The sequence below is a fragment of the Marmota flaviventris genome, chromosome 11 (assembly GCF_047511675.1).
Source record: "Marmota flaviventris isolate mMarFla1 chromosome 11, mMarFla1.hap1, whole genome shotgun sequence".
In the NCBI taxonomy this organism is placed as follows: Eukaryota; Metazoa; Chordata; class Mammalia; order Rodentia; family Sciuridae; genus Marmota; species Marmota flaviventris.
The window spans coordinates 91,772,999-91,790,441 of record NC_092508.1 but is presented as its reverse complement, the minus strand read 5'-3'; the positions used below and the strand labels follow the sequence as shown (position 1 = coordinate 91,790,441).

At 36.2% G+C, this 17,443-nt stretch overlaps 1 protein-coding gene across 1 annotated transcript in view; it reads left to right on the top strand.

Annotated features, from left to right (window-relative positions):
- Positions 1-17,443, top strand: part of Thsd7b (thrombospondin type 1 domain containing 7B) — a 705,560-nt gene that overhangs the window by 468,476 nt on the left and 219,641 nt on the right. Inside the window, exons 12-13 of the mRNA XM_027936850.2 lie at positions 734-928; positions 8,777-9,040. Of these exons, the coding sequence (XP_027792651.2) occupies positions 734-928; positions 8,777-9,040 (459 nt within the window). The remainder of the gene's footprint in view (positions 1-733; positions 929-8,776; positions 9,041-17,443) is intronic.

Sequence of the window (17,443 nt, the reverse complement as noted above, 5' to 3'; positions counted from 1 at the left end):
AAATAAATGGCATTGTTCCAAATAATGAAAAACTTAAGTGATATTTTATAAATTTTCTGCTCAAAGTTATTATTTTTTTTATGACTAGAGACATGCTAGTTGAAAAGGTAGGTGAGAGAAACTTTGAGAAGTCACCTATAACTAATGGGAACATCTGGATAGATTATGGCTGTGCTTGAATAAAGTCATTTAAAATTTTAACTGATCCTTAAATATTAATGAGAAAAAAAAGTTTATTTATAGTCAGCAAATTTAAAAAAAAATACTGTGACATGAAAATAAGACTACTTCCATAATTCCATCTAAACAAAGAAACAATAAAAATCAAGCTTAGGGGGACTTTACACAGTCTTTTAAAACTGGTTTTGTCCTTTATTGTCCTCATCTTATCTCCTTTCCAGATATGTAATTCCATTTTCTGGACTTATATCATTTCTAAAGATCAGATGATCATGAGCAGGAAGTATAATAAATTACTTCCAAGTTATTTTGGTTGTTGTCAATGCAGAGTTTAGATTAATAATGAAACCAATTAAATACTCCGATATTTCCATGGCAACAATAAAAATTTAATTTCCAGGGAGCAATAAGGTTAGCTATGAACACTGTGTGCAATCGTAGCAAAGAACAAATTTTCAAACATTGGAGAATTCTGTTTTGTCAGAGAACCAGAAGTCGACTGAAAAATCAAAATAATAACAAAAGAATTCCTACTGTTCTTTTCTGTTTTTAGCTGTCTCATGCATCTCTGATGATAACCAGTCTGAAGAAATAATGGAATGCCTCAAGCAGACACACGGCATGCCACCCCTTGTGCAGGAATGTACCGTCCCGTGTAGAGAGGACTGCACCTTCACCACCTGGTCCAAGTTCACACCCTGCTCCAGGAATTGTGAAGCCACCCAAAGCAGGCGGCGACAGCTCACAGGTAGGGCATAACTTTCACTCCTCAACTTCAGACACACTGTGCTTCTCTGAATCTACCATGTAGAATAAATTTGTGTCTGGTATCTCCTTTTTCCCTCATCCCCCAGGGTATACCCTCAAAACCTAATATAACTAACATATAACATGGACCCAATGAGCATTTGTGAAATGAATGAAAGGTGTGAGCCACTGTAGGACAATCAAGTTCTTTTCTATGTAGTTTCATAGTCTTTGTAGTCTGAAAGGGCACTTTATCTGCTTACTTCTTTCGAGTAACTAATGGGAAAGTTTCTGGTGCTTCATCATGCCAGTTTCTCAATGATCATAAGAGCAGTCACTGATTTGGAAAAAAAAAAAAAAAAACAACATAAAGGCAGATCTGACCTACATTATTTCTTTTTGCCATTATCTTGCAAGCAAATTGAACCTTTAAAATTTTAGTACTGTAAGGTAAAAAACAAATTCCACATCTAGATTCTGTTTTTGTGATATATCATTGTTTTTCAGTCTGTGCATATCTACAAAAGTGGAATGGAAATTAGAGCAAGCAGTACTTTGTTTGAAGTCCATTTTTTGCCAGCAGTATATAAATAACTGATGTAGTAGTGTTTTACCATTTATATGGATCATATGCTAGAACTTCTCTTAACTGCATTCTATTTGTATATGCAGAAAACTTAACCCAGGGACTAGAGAACCAACAGAAAAACACAGGAATGATCATTGAGAGAATAATCTTGGTGTTGATATCGGAGCATTAAGTATAGGGTGACCATTTGTTCTCATGAGCAGTTCATCTGCTAACTCCCTTGGTTTCAAGACCCCTTTGTTTGAATGCATTGCTTACCTGATCACATTTATAATTTAATTGATTACAATGAATTTATGTAACTGATTAGAACCTTTCACAGGATTTATGCATACAAACTAGATGTGTGTGTGCTTTCCTGAATGGAGGTGAAATGTATAATTATGATAGAAACATCAAATAAGATATGCTGTACTTTGTGCTCTAACTTCCACAAAACTGTGCACATATAGCTTGATGCAACATTGCCTGTAATACCAAGATAAAATAAATCTCTTATGGGAAAACAATAAAATAGGAAAGTATGTGGGTGAAGAGAATAATATGAAGTTCAGGGACCAACTTCTTTACAATTGGTTTTCATGTACATATAGAATGCTTCAGAAGCCATTTTACTAATAAATTTGTGTCTCTGAGATGAGAGAAAATTTACTGTAGAGGGAACAAAGTTTTTAATTAGTGGCTGTTTTTTTTTTTTTCTTTCTCTTGAAAGTTTGCTAATGATATTTGGCACCTGCAAAATGAGGATGAAAAAATGCTAAAAATCCTTGAATATTTATCCATTTTACAACCAGCACAGTTTGTTATGATTTGTTAAAACATTAATGAATTTGATTTTTATTTAAGTAGACTTTTTATAAAAGTAAATATTGAAGAACAGTTATACATTTTTCTGCAAACTCTAACCCGAGGATTACTCACGCTAAAAGACTATTTAGAATTCCTTTTCTAAGTTAACTGCTGTTCACTTAGGTGGGTAATTGATATTTGTGTGTCTTCATGTCTAGGTGACAACAAAACAACTCATTAGTTTCACAAATGCATTAGTCATTAAAAAAAAAAACAAAAAACAGTCAAATGAGTCGTTTAGTGTCAATGTTGAAAAAACATAAAAACCCAGTGGTGAATTAAAAGTTTTATAGATTACAAGACATTTTTATTATTTTGAAGTTAATGCTTCCATTTTGGAATCTCTAGGTAACTTGGTGGTTACTTATTATTATTATCATCTCCTGTCATTGCTATAACAAATTATTGCAGAATTGCAGTAATAAACCAATCTCTTCCATGAAAGACAATAGAAGCCAGGGACTCACACTTGAGCACCACATCATAATTTTTCTCTGTTTAACATAGCCACCTATAAAGAAGCATATGGACCCAAATATAGGCCACACCCTTGAATATTGGACCATCTAGCATCTCTTTTCTTGTTTACATTTTTAATATGAGACCTTAATTCATTATCTGGTTGTTTTCAAACTGGATCCCCACAGACTTTAGACTGGTAAGTAAAGCAGTTTATACAATGCTGAAATAGTCAGTTCATTGGATAAAAAATTTATCCAGATATGTGTGTGTAAGTGCTCATGTGTGTTTATATACACAAACATATATATGGTATTATAAACATATATATATATATATATATATATATATATCACATAGGCACACATGCTGGACAATTTTAGCAAATGATTAGATATTTAAAATATCTAGATAACTAATACATACTGTAACTTAAGTGGAAAAAGTCTTTAGATTTGTACTAGCAATTGATCTTTTAGTACTAGTTGGTTCTGAATAGAAAAGTCATTGCTGACTTTGATTTAATGTTATCAAAGGATGACTGATAATTTGGGTTTTATTGTATCATAAATATAAAGACAGCATCCATGTGTACTGAATATTTGTTCTGGCTGAATATTTCTTCCATTTGCCTTGTAAATGAACATTTTTCTGTTTCTATCCCCTTCTTTTCCTCCTCCTCCTCTTCCTTCTTCTCCTTCTCTCTCTCTCTCTCTCTCCCTCTCCCCCCTCCCCCCCTCCCCCCTCATCCTCCATTTTCTCTTTCTTCTTCCCCCTGCAACTTCTTGTATTCTCAATTACTCAATGAATACTTTCTGTTGATCTCTCATGCATGCTAGGCTTTGGCAATACAATGAGGGAAGAGAGAGGAAAGAATCCAACTTGACAGAGCATATAGACTTACTAGGAGATATGGCAAGCTTTTTACTATACATAATTACCACAGTGTAATATCTGCTGTGTCAGCTTTTATATTGGGAACTGCATTCATCTCCTGTCATTACTATAACAAATTACTGCAGAATTGCAGGCCTAAAACAACACAGATTTATAATTTATTATTTTATACTTCTACAGTTTGAAGTCTGATGTGTACTAAGAAAAGATTGTGGCTAGGAGCCATTCCTTTCTGGAGGTATATTTCCTGTCCTTTTTAAAGCCATTCCTTTCTGGAGTATATTTCTTGTCCTTTTTAAGTTTAGAGAGAGACCAAATTCCTTGACTCATGGTCCCATTCCTCCATCTTCAAAGCTAGTATTACTACCTCTCTGATTACTCTTTCATAGTCATATTCCCTGTGACCACCTTCTCATCCAGGAAGAGTCCTCTGATTTTAATGATTCATGGGTTAGATTGAATTTACCCAAATAATCCAGAATAATCTCGTAACTCATGATCTATAATCTTAGTCACATCCAGAAAGTCTGATTTTCCATATTCAGGGTTACAGGGATTAGAGTGTAGACATCCTTGGACAGCCATTGTTCTGTCTACCACAAACTATGAAAGTGTAGAGGCAAAGAAGTTCCTCAATCCTGATATGTGGAGCATGTTCAAGGATGACTTTCTGGTTGATTGGGGAGGGTATCTCTGAGCTACGTCCTCAGCCCTTGCTATTGTATTTGTTAAGATTGAGTCTTGCTAAGTTGCCCAAGCTGGCCTCAAAATTGTGATTCTCCTGCCCCGGCCTCCAAATTGCTAAGATTATAAGTAGGAACCACTATGCCCAGCAGGGGTGGCTTTCTGGAAGGAGTAATTTATTAGTTGGTATCTGAAGGACAAGTATGCTTAAAAGGGAAGGTAGAACCTGTGGGCATTACTAGAGTAAAACATGTAAATGCCACAAGCCAGAAGAGCAATTTCTAGGAACTGAAAAATGTTCAATATTGCCACATTGTAACGTACCAGAGACAGAGTGGTTTACTGCAGGTGTGAGGGAGATACTAATGGCCTATGTCAGCTGGAGCCTTGATAACCATGTGAGGAGTCTGGGCTTCATTCTATGAACTACAGGAAGTTACTGAAGAGATTTTAGTAGACAAGTGATGTGTGCAGATTTATATCATTGAAAGGTGGCTCTTAGTGCAGTGTAGGGAGCAGAAGAAAGAGAGCTAGGTATAGCGGCAACAGGTTCTCGGGGAAAGTTGCTGTAGTGATTTCAGCTAGAGATTTGGAAAGGACCAATATGGGTGGTATTGGTTGGTATAAAAACCAATCAACCAAATTTAAGAGATCCTTAATCATTCAAAACATAGTAACTTTTAAATCATTAATTATATGTAAGGATTGCAACAGAACAATAGTGTGGCATTTCTGTTTCTACTTAGTCATGCTGGGAAATGCAGAAGTGCCGCAGTCTGGCTGGGCACAAATGCCGCAGTCTGGCTGGGCACACAATCACGAGCCACCACACAGCTTGTAGATTCAAACAGCAACTCTTTATTCCCGAACTCACACCAGCCGTCTACAATCACGTTCTGGGGAAATCCACGTTCTCTGCCCAAATCCAAATCCACTGGGCTTCTATCTCCAAAATATACTGTCTGAATCCCCTGAGAACTCAAGGGGAACTTAGGCAGCAGGATACGCCCTATTCCCAGCAGGAATAATCTTAAACCTTAAACCTGGAACCTAAACCGGGAACGCCCTAATCCACCTTGGTCCTTGAGCAAGGTCACCTACATTCAATGTCACTGCAACATGGGGTACGCTGGCAAGGAAATTGTCATACCTACTTGGCTAATGGCTCCCAGCATCTCCCCCCTTCTGATTAATTAAACAACAAGCAATATGGATCCGAATTATTATTATTTTTTTTTATTCCCGTGATTTAAATGGTTTAATTTAAATTAGGTAAACAGCTGTTAAGGATTGTTTTTAAAGGTGGTTAACAGATCTGTTTGTTTACTAGTTTAAATTAGGTAAAAGGCTGTTAAGGATTGTTTTTAAAGTAGGTTAACAGATCTGTTTGTTTACTTTCACCTTTCCTTTTCATTATATTTAATAATTCTTTTCAGGATAATGTCTCTTTAGCATCATTGCCAGAATTCCTATCTCCATCCCAGTGCCGGTGAAGAACTCAACAAGTAATGCTCAATCAAAGAGTCAACTTACTTTGGGAGGAAATGGATTTTGGGAGGAAATGGACATATTGATAGATTCCTCTGCTTTGAACTGCTTGCAGAACTTGCCTGGACTATGTAACTATCGTTTGGTGCAGCGAATTGTGGTAATGCTGGCATATCTTTGCTGATGGTGTCACTAGTGATGCAATTTTTATTTCCTTGCCAGCGCACCCCATGTTAATTGTGGTAGTGCTGACATATCTTTGCTGATGGTGTCACCAGTGATGCAATTTTTTCCCAAGGAGCCGTCAATTGGCTTGGTGTCATGGCATTTCTGTATCCTCCTCCCTTCTGCTAGTGATGGTCTAAAATTTGGGGGCCAATGGCTTATGCTGGACCGGTAGTCAGTGACGGGTATGATCCAATTGCAGTGGTATCAACCTAAGACAGGAGGCTGACGCCTAAAGGTCAGTTTTCCGATGACGGGTAAGAACCATATGTTGAATTGGACAACCTACCAGGCACGGTCCATAAGCCACATTGCTTGTTGTTTAATTAATCAGAAGGGGGGAGATGCTGGGAGCCATTAGCCAAGTAGGTATGACAATTTCCTTGCCAGCGTACCCCATGTTGCTGACATGTTGCAGTGACATTGAATGTAGGTGACCTTGCTCAAGGACCAAGGCAGATTAGGGTGTTCCCGGTTTTAAGATAATCCTGTTTAGGGCGTTCCCAGTTTAGGTTCCAGGTTTAAGGTTTAAGATTATTCCTGCTGGGAATAGGGTGTATCCTGCTGCCTGAGTTCCCCTTGAGTTCTCAGGGGATTCAGACAGTATATTTTGGAGATAGAAGCCCAGTGGATTTGGATTTGGGCAGAGAACGTGGATTTGGGCAGAGAACGTGGATTTCCCCAGAACGTGATTGTAGACGGCTGGTGTGAGTTCGGGAATAAAGAGTTGCTGTTTGAATCTACAAGCTGTGTGGTGGCTCGTGATTGTGTGCCCAGCCAGACTGCGGCATTTGTGCCCAGCCAGACTGCGGCACAGGAGGAAAGAAAATGATTGTGGTGTGAAATGAAGATGAAGAGTGGTAGATTTTGTCACATAACTTTCAATTGGTCCTTGAAAGCTTACACAAGCAACCTGTGAGGAAGATATTAATTTGGAACTTAAGAGACATAGATGCTAATTAAATCTTTTTAGTTAGCATAAAGTTGTAAGCTCAGAAGAGAAGAGACCCTAGCTGGTCCCTTGAGGAACTTCATCAGTTAAGAGAGATACACAAAGAGAAAAGTTATCAGATAAAAAAAAAATCAATAAAAAATGTAGCTAGAGAGATGGTGAGGATTTGGGGTAAGGCTAAAAGTATATTATGATGAAACTTTGGAAGGCCATTTTAAAAGTATAGTCAAAGTAAACGCTGAATTTTTATTGATCAAGTCTGAAAGATAAGGAATTGTTTCCTGTGGCACTTTTGTTCGTCACTTTGGAAAGAGTAGTTTTAAGGCAATGGCAGTTTCAGAATATAAGGTTAAGTGGAAGAAGAAGAGAGTGGAAATTGAGGAGATGGAGACTGGGAGTTTCAGAGCAGTACTGTATGAAAGTTTGTGAAGAGTATAGACTCGGGCATTCTACTCGCTGATAGCAAGGAACTAATCACTACTGACTGATATCTCTTTCAACAGTAATTTCTCATGGCTGTACTGTACTTCTCAAGCTTATTCTAAATGTTCCTAATGATAGCGGCAACTGGATACATCATCTCAAAGATGAATTAAGCTATTACCTGATGAACTTCAGGCCTCACAGGATTTTTTTTTTTTTATATGAACATAAGCATCATGGCAGACGATAGAATCTATTATCCAGCTAACACCTACAGAATTGTGTGTGATGCAAACCATCTGACAGTAAGGAAGGAGCTCATGCATCAACTTGCAGCAGGCATTTATAAAACATTTAGAGATTGGGAATTGACCAATAAAACTGCCTACATTTTTTTTTATAACCCAGGATGACTCTAGCTAATGGCTTATTAGTGAGAAAACAAAGTATAGAATTATGGAAAATTTTTAGTAATCTAGAGGAAGTGTGTTGGCAACATAGTTGAATCAAGTTACAGCTTGAATCAGAATCCATTTAACATGATTATCAAGTATTCATAGCTGAGAAAAAATACTGTATTATCATTATTCAAATTCAGGGTAATATCTCAAAGGTCCATCAAATCAACTGGTAAGGTAAACTTATATTCTAGAATACTTAAGTTAAATGGATCTCTCAGGATGAACGTTATAGCTTTTATTCAGATTATCCAACATCTTTTGACCATTTATTTAAATTTATTGTTTGTGTCAACATTGAGCTATATGATAGCAGGAGCCAAAATGAGCTCAGTTTGGTCCATCATAGCTGAAATGATCCCTATGCTCATTTTAAGATCCAGTTTTAAAAACTTACTTGTAAGAAAAGAAAAAAAAAAAGAGAGAGATTTAGTACTTGAACTCTTTTGTTTCATGGCAACCATTATTTTCTAGGAGAATACACATAAGGTTAATCAATTTGTTATTATAAATAGAATACAGAGAGTACAATATTAAATAAATTAATAAGAAATTTTTCTAGTCCTTGAGTCACTGTGTAAAACATCTAAGCATTTTGTACTGTATTCCCACAAGAAATTATTTTTATCTTCAAATTAACTTGAGTTTTCCAGTTGCCCTTGGAGTTTCTTCCTTGTCCTAGGATTTATTTTCAAGCCAAAAGAAAAAGAAAATCTATCTGAATTGAGGTTTAATATTCTGAGACTTGTAAATGCAAAAATATGAGTGACTCTTAACAAAACAGCTTATATGAAATTAATGCATCAATGTCTCTTGTTGGAACAGGAAAAAGCAGAAAGAAGGAGAAATGCCAGGATGCTCACCTGTACCCTCTAGTGGAAGCAGAGCTCTGTCCTTGTGATGTATTTATATCCCAACCTTATGGAAACTGGTCAGATTGCATTCTTCCAGAAGATAAAAGGGAGCCCCAGCGAGGACTGCGGATACATGGAGAGAGCAAAGAGTGTGGAGAAGGCATGCGCTTTCAAGCAATCGCCTGCTCTGATAAAAATGGAAGGCCTGTTGACCCCTCGTACTGCAGCAGCTCTGGTAAGGAGATGGATGAGGAGTAACAGATGAGAACAGTGGCACACAGCTCAGGAGGTTTGTCCAAGGTCTAGAATCTGTAGCTCTGTCATTCCATTGTTTTTCATTCTTCTTTGTCAGTAGCACACTTCCACTCATGAAATACACACATATGAAATGCATGCATCCATATCTCAGTGATTGCACTATGATGATTTGGGATGTTTGACTCTTCACTCTGTGCTTCACCTTGGTCTCTTGGCCACTGGTTCACTAAGGGTAAGCACAGTTGTTCTACTTAACCCAGAAAAACCAAAACTCAGGACAAATGAATATATTTTATGGTATTTGGGTTGAGGGGCTCTGACCTGCTACATGGAAGGCATTAGACCTTGGATTTCTTTTGATGTAGTTGATAAAATATCAATGTGAAGAGTTTATTTTAACTCTTTCACAATACAAGGTATAAATACACCCAAGTAAATAATGGAAATGAGATGAGGCAATCTAGGAAAATATGAGCTATAAATCAGAAAGCTGCCTCTTTTTAAAGATTCCTCAAGGGAATTTGAAATATATCTGTGAATGGAGAGGGAATGAAAGTTAAGTAGGGAAAGGGTGAGAGGTGGTAGAGGAGGCTGAGACTCATCACTAACATGTAGCTGATGAATGTCCTGCTCCATTTTTCTTTTTGTTGTTACCTTTTATTTTTAAGACTAAATAAGTTAGGAATTCTAAAGAGGAAAGAGATATTTTGTGTTTTAGTGGGAAATTATGTAGACAAATATATAACTTTGGTCTTAGCTATGACAGTCTTAGTCCTAAAATGCTTTCTCGATAGTACTAAAAATGGCAAACTGAATTCAGTTCTAATGTCCCAGTCAGATAAATGGTAGTTCTTCTTTATAGCCAGTGTATTCATTCATCTTTGTTTAAGCCATACCCATATCAGAATGATATTGGCCAAACTAAATTGTTATATTGTGTGCATGTACAAGTATGTAGCCACAAATTTCACCATTATGTACAACTATAATGCACCAACAAAAATGTTCATAAAAAGACATACCCGTATTATTATATGAATGCAATTTAAGGTTTAGTGATTCTTTAAATTAATGTCATTGTTGCCCTATTTCTACTGCCCTGGTTAGTCTACAGAATTTTTGTAAGTGATTTGAGTTTCAGAAACATTGAACACCTCATGAACAGGAAATACACCCATTTTAAGGAAATCAAAGCTGGTGACTTTACTCTGTTTTTTAGCTTTTATGTGCATATTGATATGTTTATTCATTCATTTGACCAGAACCTATATGCCAAACACCTGCTATGAACCTGATCTCTGTAACTTGGGTTTCACAGTCTTAGAATTATAAATTAGGGACCTGTGGAGCTCATTGAATAGTGAGGGGTTGAAATAAAACAAATGTATAAAAAGAATCTTAAAGTTTTATGAGTTATGAGGATATTGAATTAAAAAAAGACTTTAGATAAACTTTAGGGAAATCCTCACTTAAATGACATAAATCTGAGTTGTGAAGGGTGAGGAGGAGGTAGCCATGGGAAAAATACATAATAAGGTTAAGGTCATTTCAGTTAGAGGGATGTCTACAACACAAAAGGCAAGAAAGATGCTCTGGTTAAAAAAAAAAACAAAAAACAATAACAGAATCCTATGACTGTAAATAATGAACAGAGAAGTAAGGTTTAAGATCTAGGAAGAATCTGAGTCAAACCAAGGAGTTTCGATCTAATTCAAGTACAGTTGTCAGCTGGGAAGTGGAGTGGGTGATGTAATCCCATTTATGTTTTTAAAAGATCACTTGTAGGGCTGGGGTTGTGGCTCAGTGGTAGAACTCTTGCCTAGCATGTGTGAGGCACTGGGTTTGATCCTAAGCACCACATAAAAACAAATAAGTAAGTAAGTAAATAAATAAAGGTATTGCTTCCATCCATCTATGACTAAAAGTATATTTTTAAAAAATCACTTTTAACTACTTTCTGGAGAATGACAAGGAAGTCATTGGGAGATTCCTGCAGTTAGGGTAAGGCATTGTGGTAGGTTAGAATACCATGGTGGCAATCAAGATTTGGAGAACTGGCTTGAAGGTGTGGTCTAAAGATAGAATTGATAAATTGACAAGATTATTCCAAATGCAAATCACCTTTTTATAAGTCATCTTTCATTTGTTTCTAATTTTCCATGGATTTGAATGTGTGTGTTTTAATTTTGAAAAATATTTCAGGTTAGAAATGAAAATATCTTCAGGGAAGAAGAGATAGTTATAATCAACCAATTTGCAGTACAATAGCAAAAGCTATTAGGGAATTCTAAAAGATTTTCACCAAATGACAATAGTTCTTTAATCAAAATTTACTTTAGAGTCATAACTTTTATGGTATTTGTGTCAAGATGCTTTTATAGCATATCTTTTCAAAAATGGATTTTCTAAAAGCGTGAATGAAAACACTGTTGTGTCACCTGTGGGGATGTGATACATTCCTATTGATCAAGGAAAGAAAATTTTAATGGTAACTAATACATAGTATTTCTATGTGTTAAATATTGTGTATTAAGAATTATATGTTTATCTTAGACAAACTGAGGCACAGAATAGTGACCCTAGTCTGATTCTTTCAGTTGAATTGTACATGCTTTGCCTTTTAAAGCTCTTATATGGACTTGGTCTTCCATTTGCATTTGGAAGACATACATGGGATTTCCCAGGATGATATCAGGCAAACTTCCCCAGGAGAACAGTTATTCCTCATGCCCAGGTATCTTACACATTCCATCTGGCACATTTGGCTATAGAACAGAACCTCAAAATTCTGAATCATCCATTTTAATACCAATAATTGAAATCCAGATAATTACAGCCAAGTCTGTTTGTCCTTAAGAAAATCACTGTGGGGGCAAATATTAATATTGCACTCTATTTAGAAAAAAACTTAAAAGTGAGGTTTGTATCTATTTTTGTCATCTACTGTGGATGGCTAACGAACCACATCACTGACTGATGATAAAGTCCATGGCATATTTCCCACCTTTTTGTTGCCTGGGGACTACCTTGTTTTGGCAGCAAAATAGCAGGTGCCTACATTAAGGTACTTGAGGTGAGTTACTTCCAATTATGTCTCTTACTACAGAATTTTGCCAAAGAATGAGACACACAGCACCATATGCCCCAATTCACTACATTCTTCTCTCTTTCTTTATCTCGCCTTTCATTCATGTTTTCACTCAGTATCTGCTCATGTCAAGTCTAACTCCTTTAACAAAATAATCCACTTCATCTCTTCATTTTCCCCTTAACAGTCTTTATTCTATTTCTTGGTATTTACTGACATATTATGTACTTATTTTTAATTATTCATTATCAGTAATAAATAGTGACAATACATGATAGTAAATGCAGGACTGAATCATTAGTTCTTAATATTTTTTTATTTCCTAACTATCTCTCAAGCTTTTCCTTTTCTCTTGCTATACATTACTATCTATTGGTAGTGAATGATATATTATTTTGTCTTGACTTAGTCACCTAATATCTATCATGCCAATAGACAACAATCATCATACTAAAATGTAAATGGGACCATGTCACTGGCCTGTTTGCAGTCTTCATCTGTCTCTGCTTTCATACTTACTCCTTAGTGGGACTTTAAGAGTTCCCAAGGGTATATAGTTTAGCTGACATGCCACTTCTTTCTCAAGATCCTCATATTGTGAGTAAGATCAGGTGCTTTCTATTTCAGGAAGCATTGCCTCTTCTTCTCTTGTGCTTCTCATTAGGACTATATTTAGCTTTATTTTTTAGAAATTCTCCATATATATGTCTATTTCTCTTACTAAATTTGGAGCTCATTGGAGTTCAGGACAGAACCATGTTTATTTTTCCATCCCCACTACCTAACATAGTGTCTTGTTTCTCAAAGGCCCTCAGCAGGTGTTGGCTGAATGAATAAAAGGACTATTTTAGACACGGTGACTCCTCAATACATATGACTATATAAAAGTTTTAAAGTGTATATATATGTGCTTGTGTGTGATTGTGTGTGTTAAAATCTTTTTTTTTTTTTTTGTAGAATAGCTGTGTATAAGAAAAGCAGATCTATAGAGAAGTCAGTCATACAATATGTGGTTAGACGAACAGTACAGAAAATCTGGCTCTGTTTTGCCCTTTTTATATGGTGTGGGATTAAAGGAAATAAATTGCATTGCTACAAGTGGATAAATAATGGATGAATATAGGAAAACCCATACTCCAAAAACCCAGTGTTAACTATGTGAATAAACTTTAATTCATCAAATAGTAAAATGAAATGTAATTTGTGTTATACCAAATTCCAGATAAATTATGATTGGCTTTGATAGGTAATTAATTATACTCATAAATATTTCAACCAGAAATAACTTACCATTTGCTGCTTAACTTTATTATAATTTAATTAATTTAATGTCATACATAAGGTATGTGGATAATAGACATCAAAATCATCACCATCATCATCATCAAAGAATCTTTTATTTGGGGATAGTGGAGAGTGTTTGCATAGCATGTTTGAGGCCCTGAGTTCAATCACCAGTATTGGAAAACAAACAAAAATCAGTGGAAAATCTCTTCGTGATTTAAAGAACAATATAGGTTATATATTTGCAATCCATGGGAAATATTAATACATTAGTAAGTTTGTATCATCTCTGTGTTAATTTTGTATAATTGAACTATTTCAGTTATAGCTACATATGAACAGGTTTATTTGGGCTGGGCTGCACAGGGAAAACATGTTCAGGGACTGCAGATTCCATGGTTCTTGAGATAGGTGATTAAGAGATTATTTTATAAAGTACTTTGGAAAAGATTTGTGGACACCAAAGAAGAGACAAACTTTTTGAACTATTGGGAGCTCTCCTCATCAATCAATCACCCAGCTGTGACCAGATGATTAGAAATCACCTTCTCTTGCAGAAAGAGAAATGTTTTAGTCATCAATGACTTTGCTAAATGACCTGTTTACCAAATCCTATATACTCTTATGTTTTCTAAGATGCTGAAAATCTCTTCAAATCACTACTCAAGTAGGAATAATCATGCCTGGGTCAAGAAAACATAAATTTGAAAGATGAAGAATATTTTTCACATTGATATTTTGCTTTTTATGTTTTTTTTTTGTTTTAACATGATTTTAATATGATTTTTAAGTAAAATTTATATAATATTGCTACTTTAGGGGTGCTTTTCTTTTCCATTTTTCTCCATCCCCCTTGCTTGCCTTCAGGCTGTTCCTTTTTACTAAACTAAAGTTCAGGCTGCTTATTGCTCCAAAGCCAATATTTGGGAAATGAGAGTAGGTAGGAAAAAATCAGGTGTGTTCAAAGGCTGGCACCTTGGAAGAGGGAGGGGGCTGTTAGGTCTTCACAAGAGAGGAAGGAGGAGCAGGGCAGGAAGGCTGCATGCTGAGCAGCCTTCCTGGAGCTACCTGGAGCAGCCTTCCTGGAGAACTACCTCCTGGAGCTAGTTCTTTTCTTTCTTTTCAGACAGACATATCACTTTTCCACAAGTTAAGTCTCACAGCAATTTACATGCTTTATCTTAGTTGATGTACAAGACTAAAAGAATAAAAGAGAGGCCTTACATATTTTATTGTTATCTGAGGGTCACCAGATAGTCTCAGTTCTATAAATCTAAAGAAAGATTATTTAGCAATTAACATCCTAAATCATGTTAGGTATTATTATCAATACCTAACATTAGGTAATAATACTATATTATATTAGGTAATGATATTTAGTGGAGCTTCTTTTTATAATTAAGAATTCCACTTAATTAAGAATATAAAAGGGACATAGTCTTTGCAAGAGGATTGGAGGGGGGAGTCTTGTGGAAGGGCAAAGAGAGGGGAAATGGAAGTAATCCTGTCAAAGACAATTCCCAAGGAACATTCATGGTTACTGTTAGATTTGTGTAGATTTTCTGCAGTGGCTGACTGTTGTTATGATTTGGATGTGAGGTGTCTCCCTCACATGTGTTTCTGCACATTCAGTAATAGAGGTGAAGTGATTGAATTCTGAGAACTGCAACTTGATCAGTCTATCCTAGTTTGAATGGACTGATTTGGTGGTGGTTTTGGGCAGGTGGTGCAGGGCTAGAGGAGTAGGTCACTGGGGTGTGCCCTGGAAGGGTTCACCTTCTCTGTCAGGTCTTCCTCCCACCCTCTAATTTCTGATCCTGCCACGAGGGGAATAGCTTTCTTCTGGGCCCTTGAAGTCAGACATCCATGGACTGAGACCTCTGAAACCATGACCCCCAAATAAAGTTTTCCTCCTGTTGTTCTTGTTATGCATTTTGGTAAAATCAGCAAAAAAAGCTAAATAAAACACACACCTACTGACCTCATCAGCACTTCTTCTTGTCATCTTTTCTCCTATTCCTGTAAAAGAACCTTTCCAAAAGGCAAATATATTTATCACTCTCATAAATTTTAAACTCTAAGTAGCAACACTAACAACTCATTATATCCAGACCCGTTAGCAAGACTTTACCCTTTTTAACCCCTGAAGTCTCATTCTTCATCTACCTCCATTGAACTCCAGCAGTCTCTAGTCGTTGCATATCTTAAAACATAACAGTCAGCTAACCAATCCCTAAAAAACAAATGCCAAATGTCTTCTTTGATATAAGGAGAGTAACTAAGAACAGAGTAGGGACGAAGAGCATGAGAAGAAGATTAACATTAAACTGGGATGAGAGATGGGAGGGAAAGGGAGAGAGAAGGGAAATTGCATGGAAATGGAAGGAGACCCTCAGGGTTATACAAAATTTCATACCAGAGGAAGTGAGGGGAAAGGGGAAAATAATACAAGGGGGAAAAATGAATGACAGTAGACGGGGTAGAGAGAGAAGAGGGGAGGGGAGGGGAGGGGAGGGGGGATAGTAGAGGATAGGAAAGGCAGCAGAATACAACAGACATTAGTATGGCAATATGTAAATCAATGGATGTGTAACTGATGTGATTCTGCAATCTGTATATGGGGTAAAAATGGGAGTTCATAACCCACTTGAATCAAAGTGTGAAATATGATATATCAAGAACTATGTAGTGTTTTGAACAACCAACAATAAAAAATTAAAAAAAAAAACATAACAGTCAATTTCCCTATACTGTGAATTTAATCATCCCCATCCACAACCTAATTTCTAGTGGATTCCTAATATTCTTTCTGGATTTCCATTAAAAATGTTAGTTACCCTCTCTGAAAAACCATAGATGGTCTTACCAGGCAGCTTTTCCCCAACCACTAAAACCTACTAAGAGCTAGGCTTATTGGCTTTATTCCTTTCCACAAAATACAGATCTCTAACCTCAGAGCTTTCCCTCTTACCAGCCTTATTGATAGATTGATAGTTCATTCCTCCACAGAGGACTGTGTACTCTAGAAGGAGGAATTGTGGCTATTCATCACTCTACCATTTCAAACACAGGCAAAGTGTCTGCTAAAGCTAAGCACTAGCTTTTTCTTTTATTTATTTATTTTTTTTATTGTACTAGGAATTGAGCCCAAGGCCTTGAATATTTTAGGCAAGTGCTCTACCATTAAGCTATATCTGCAGTCCATTTTCTTTTATTCTTGAGACAAGGTGTCACTAAATTGCCCAAACTGGCCTTGAACTTGCAATCCTCCTGCTATGGTCACTCGAGTACAAGTATGTGCCACCAGGCTTGTCAACACTATATTTTGGTTTGGGCTAGGCAGAGTATTTTGACACTACACCAAAAGCATTGGCAAAAAATGAAAAAATAAATTAGACTACATCAAAATTAAAAAGTTATGTGTTCCAAGGGATCCTATGAAGACTGGATGGAAATGGAGACTAGCATTATTCTGACACCAATATGGAAAAGTACACTAAAAGAAAAGAAAATTATAGGTCAATATTTCTGATGAACATAGATTCATAAATCCTCAACAAAATACTAATAGACCAATTTTAATAGCACCTCGAAATGATCATATACCATGATCCAGTGGGATGTATACCTGTGATGCAAGGATGTTTCAATATACACAAATTAATCAATGTGAGACACCAGATTAACAGAATGAAGATAAAAATCATGATGATCTCAAGAGACAGAAAAAGAATTTGACAAAACTCAACATCCTTCATGACACAAATTCTAAAAATATTAACTATGGAAAGAATGAACTCAATACAATAAAGGGCATTATACAAGCCCACAGCTATCATGATACTCAGTGGTGAAAAATCAACATATAAAAATTATTGTGGGGCTGGGGATGTGGCTAAAGCGGTAGCGCACTCGTCTGGCATGCGCAGGGCGCTGGGTTCGGTCCTTAGCACGACATAAAAATAAAATAAAGATGTTGTGTCCACTGAAAACTAAAAAATAAATATT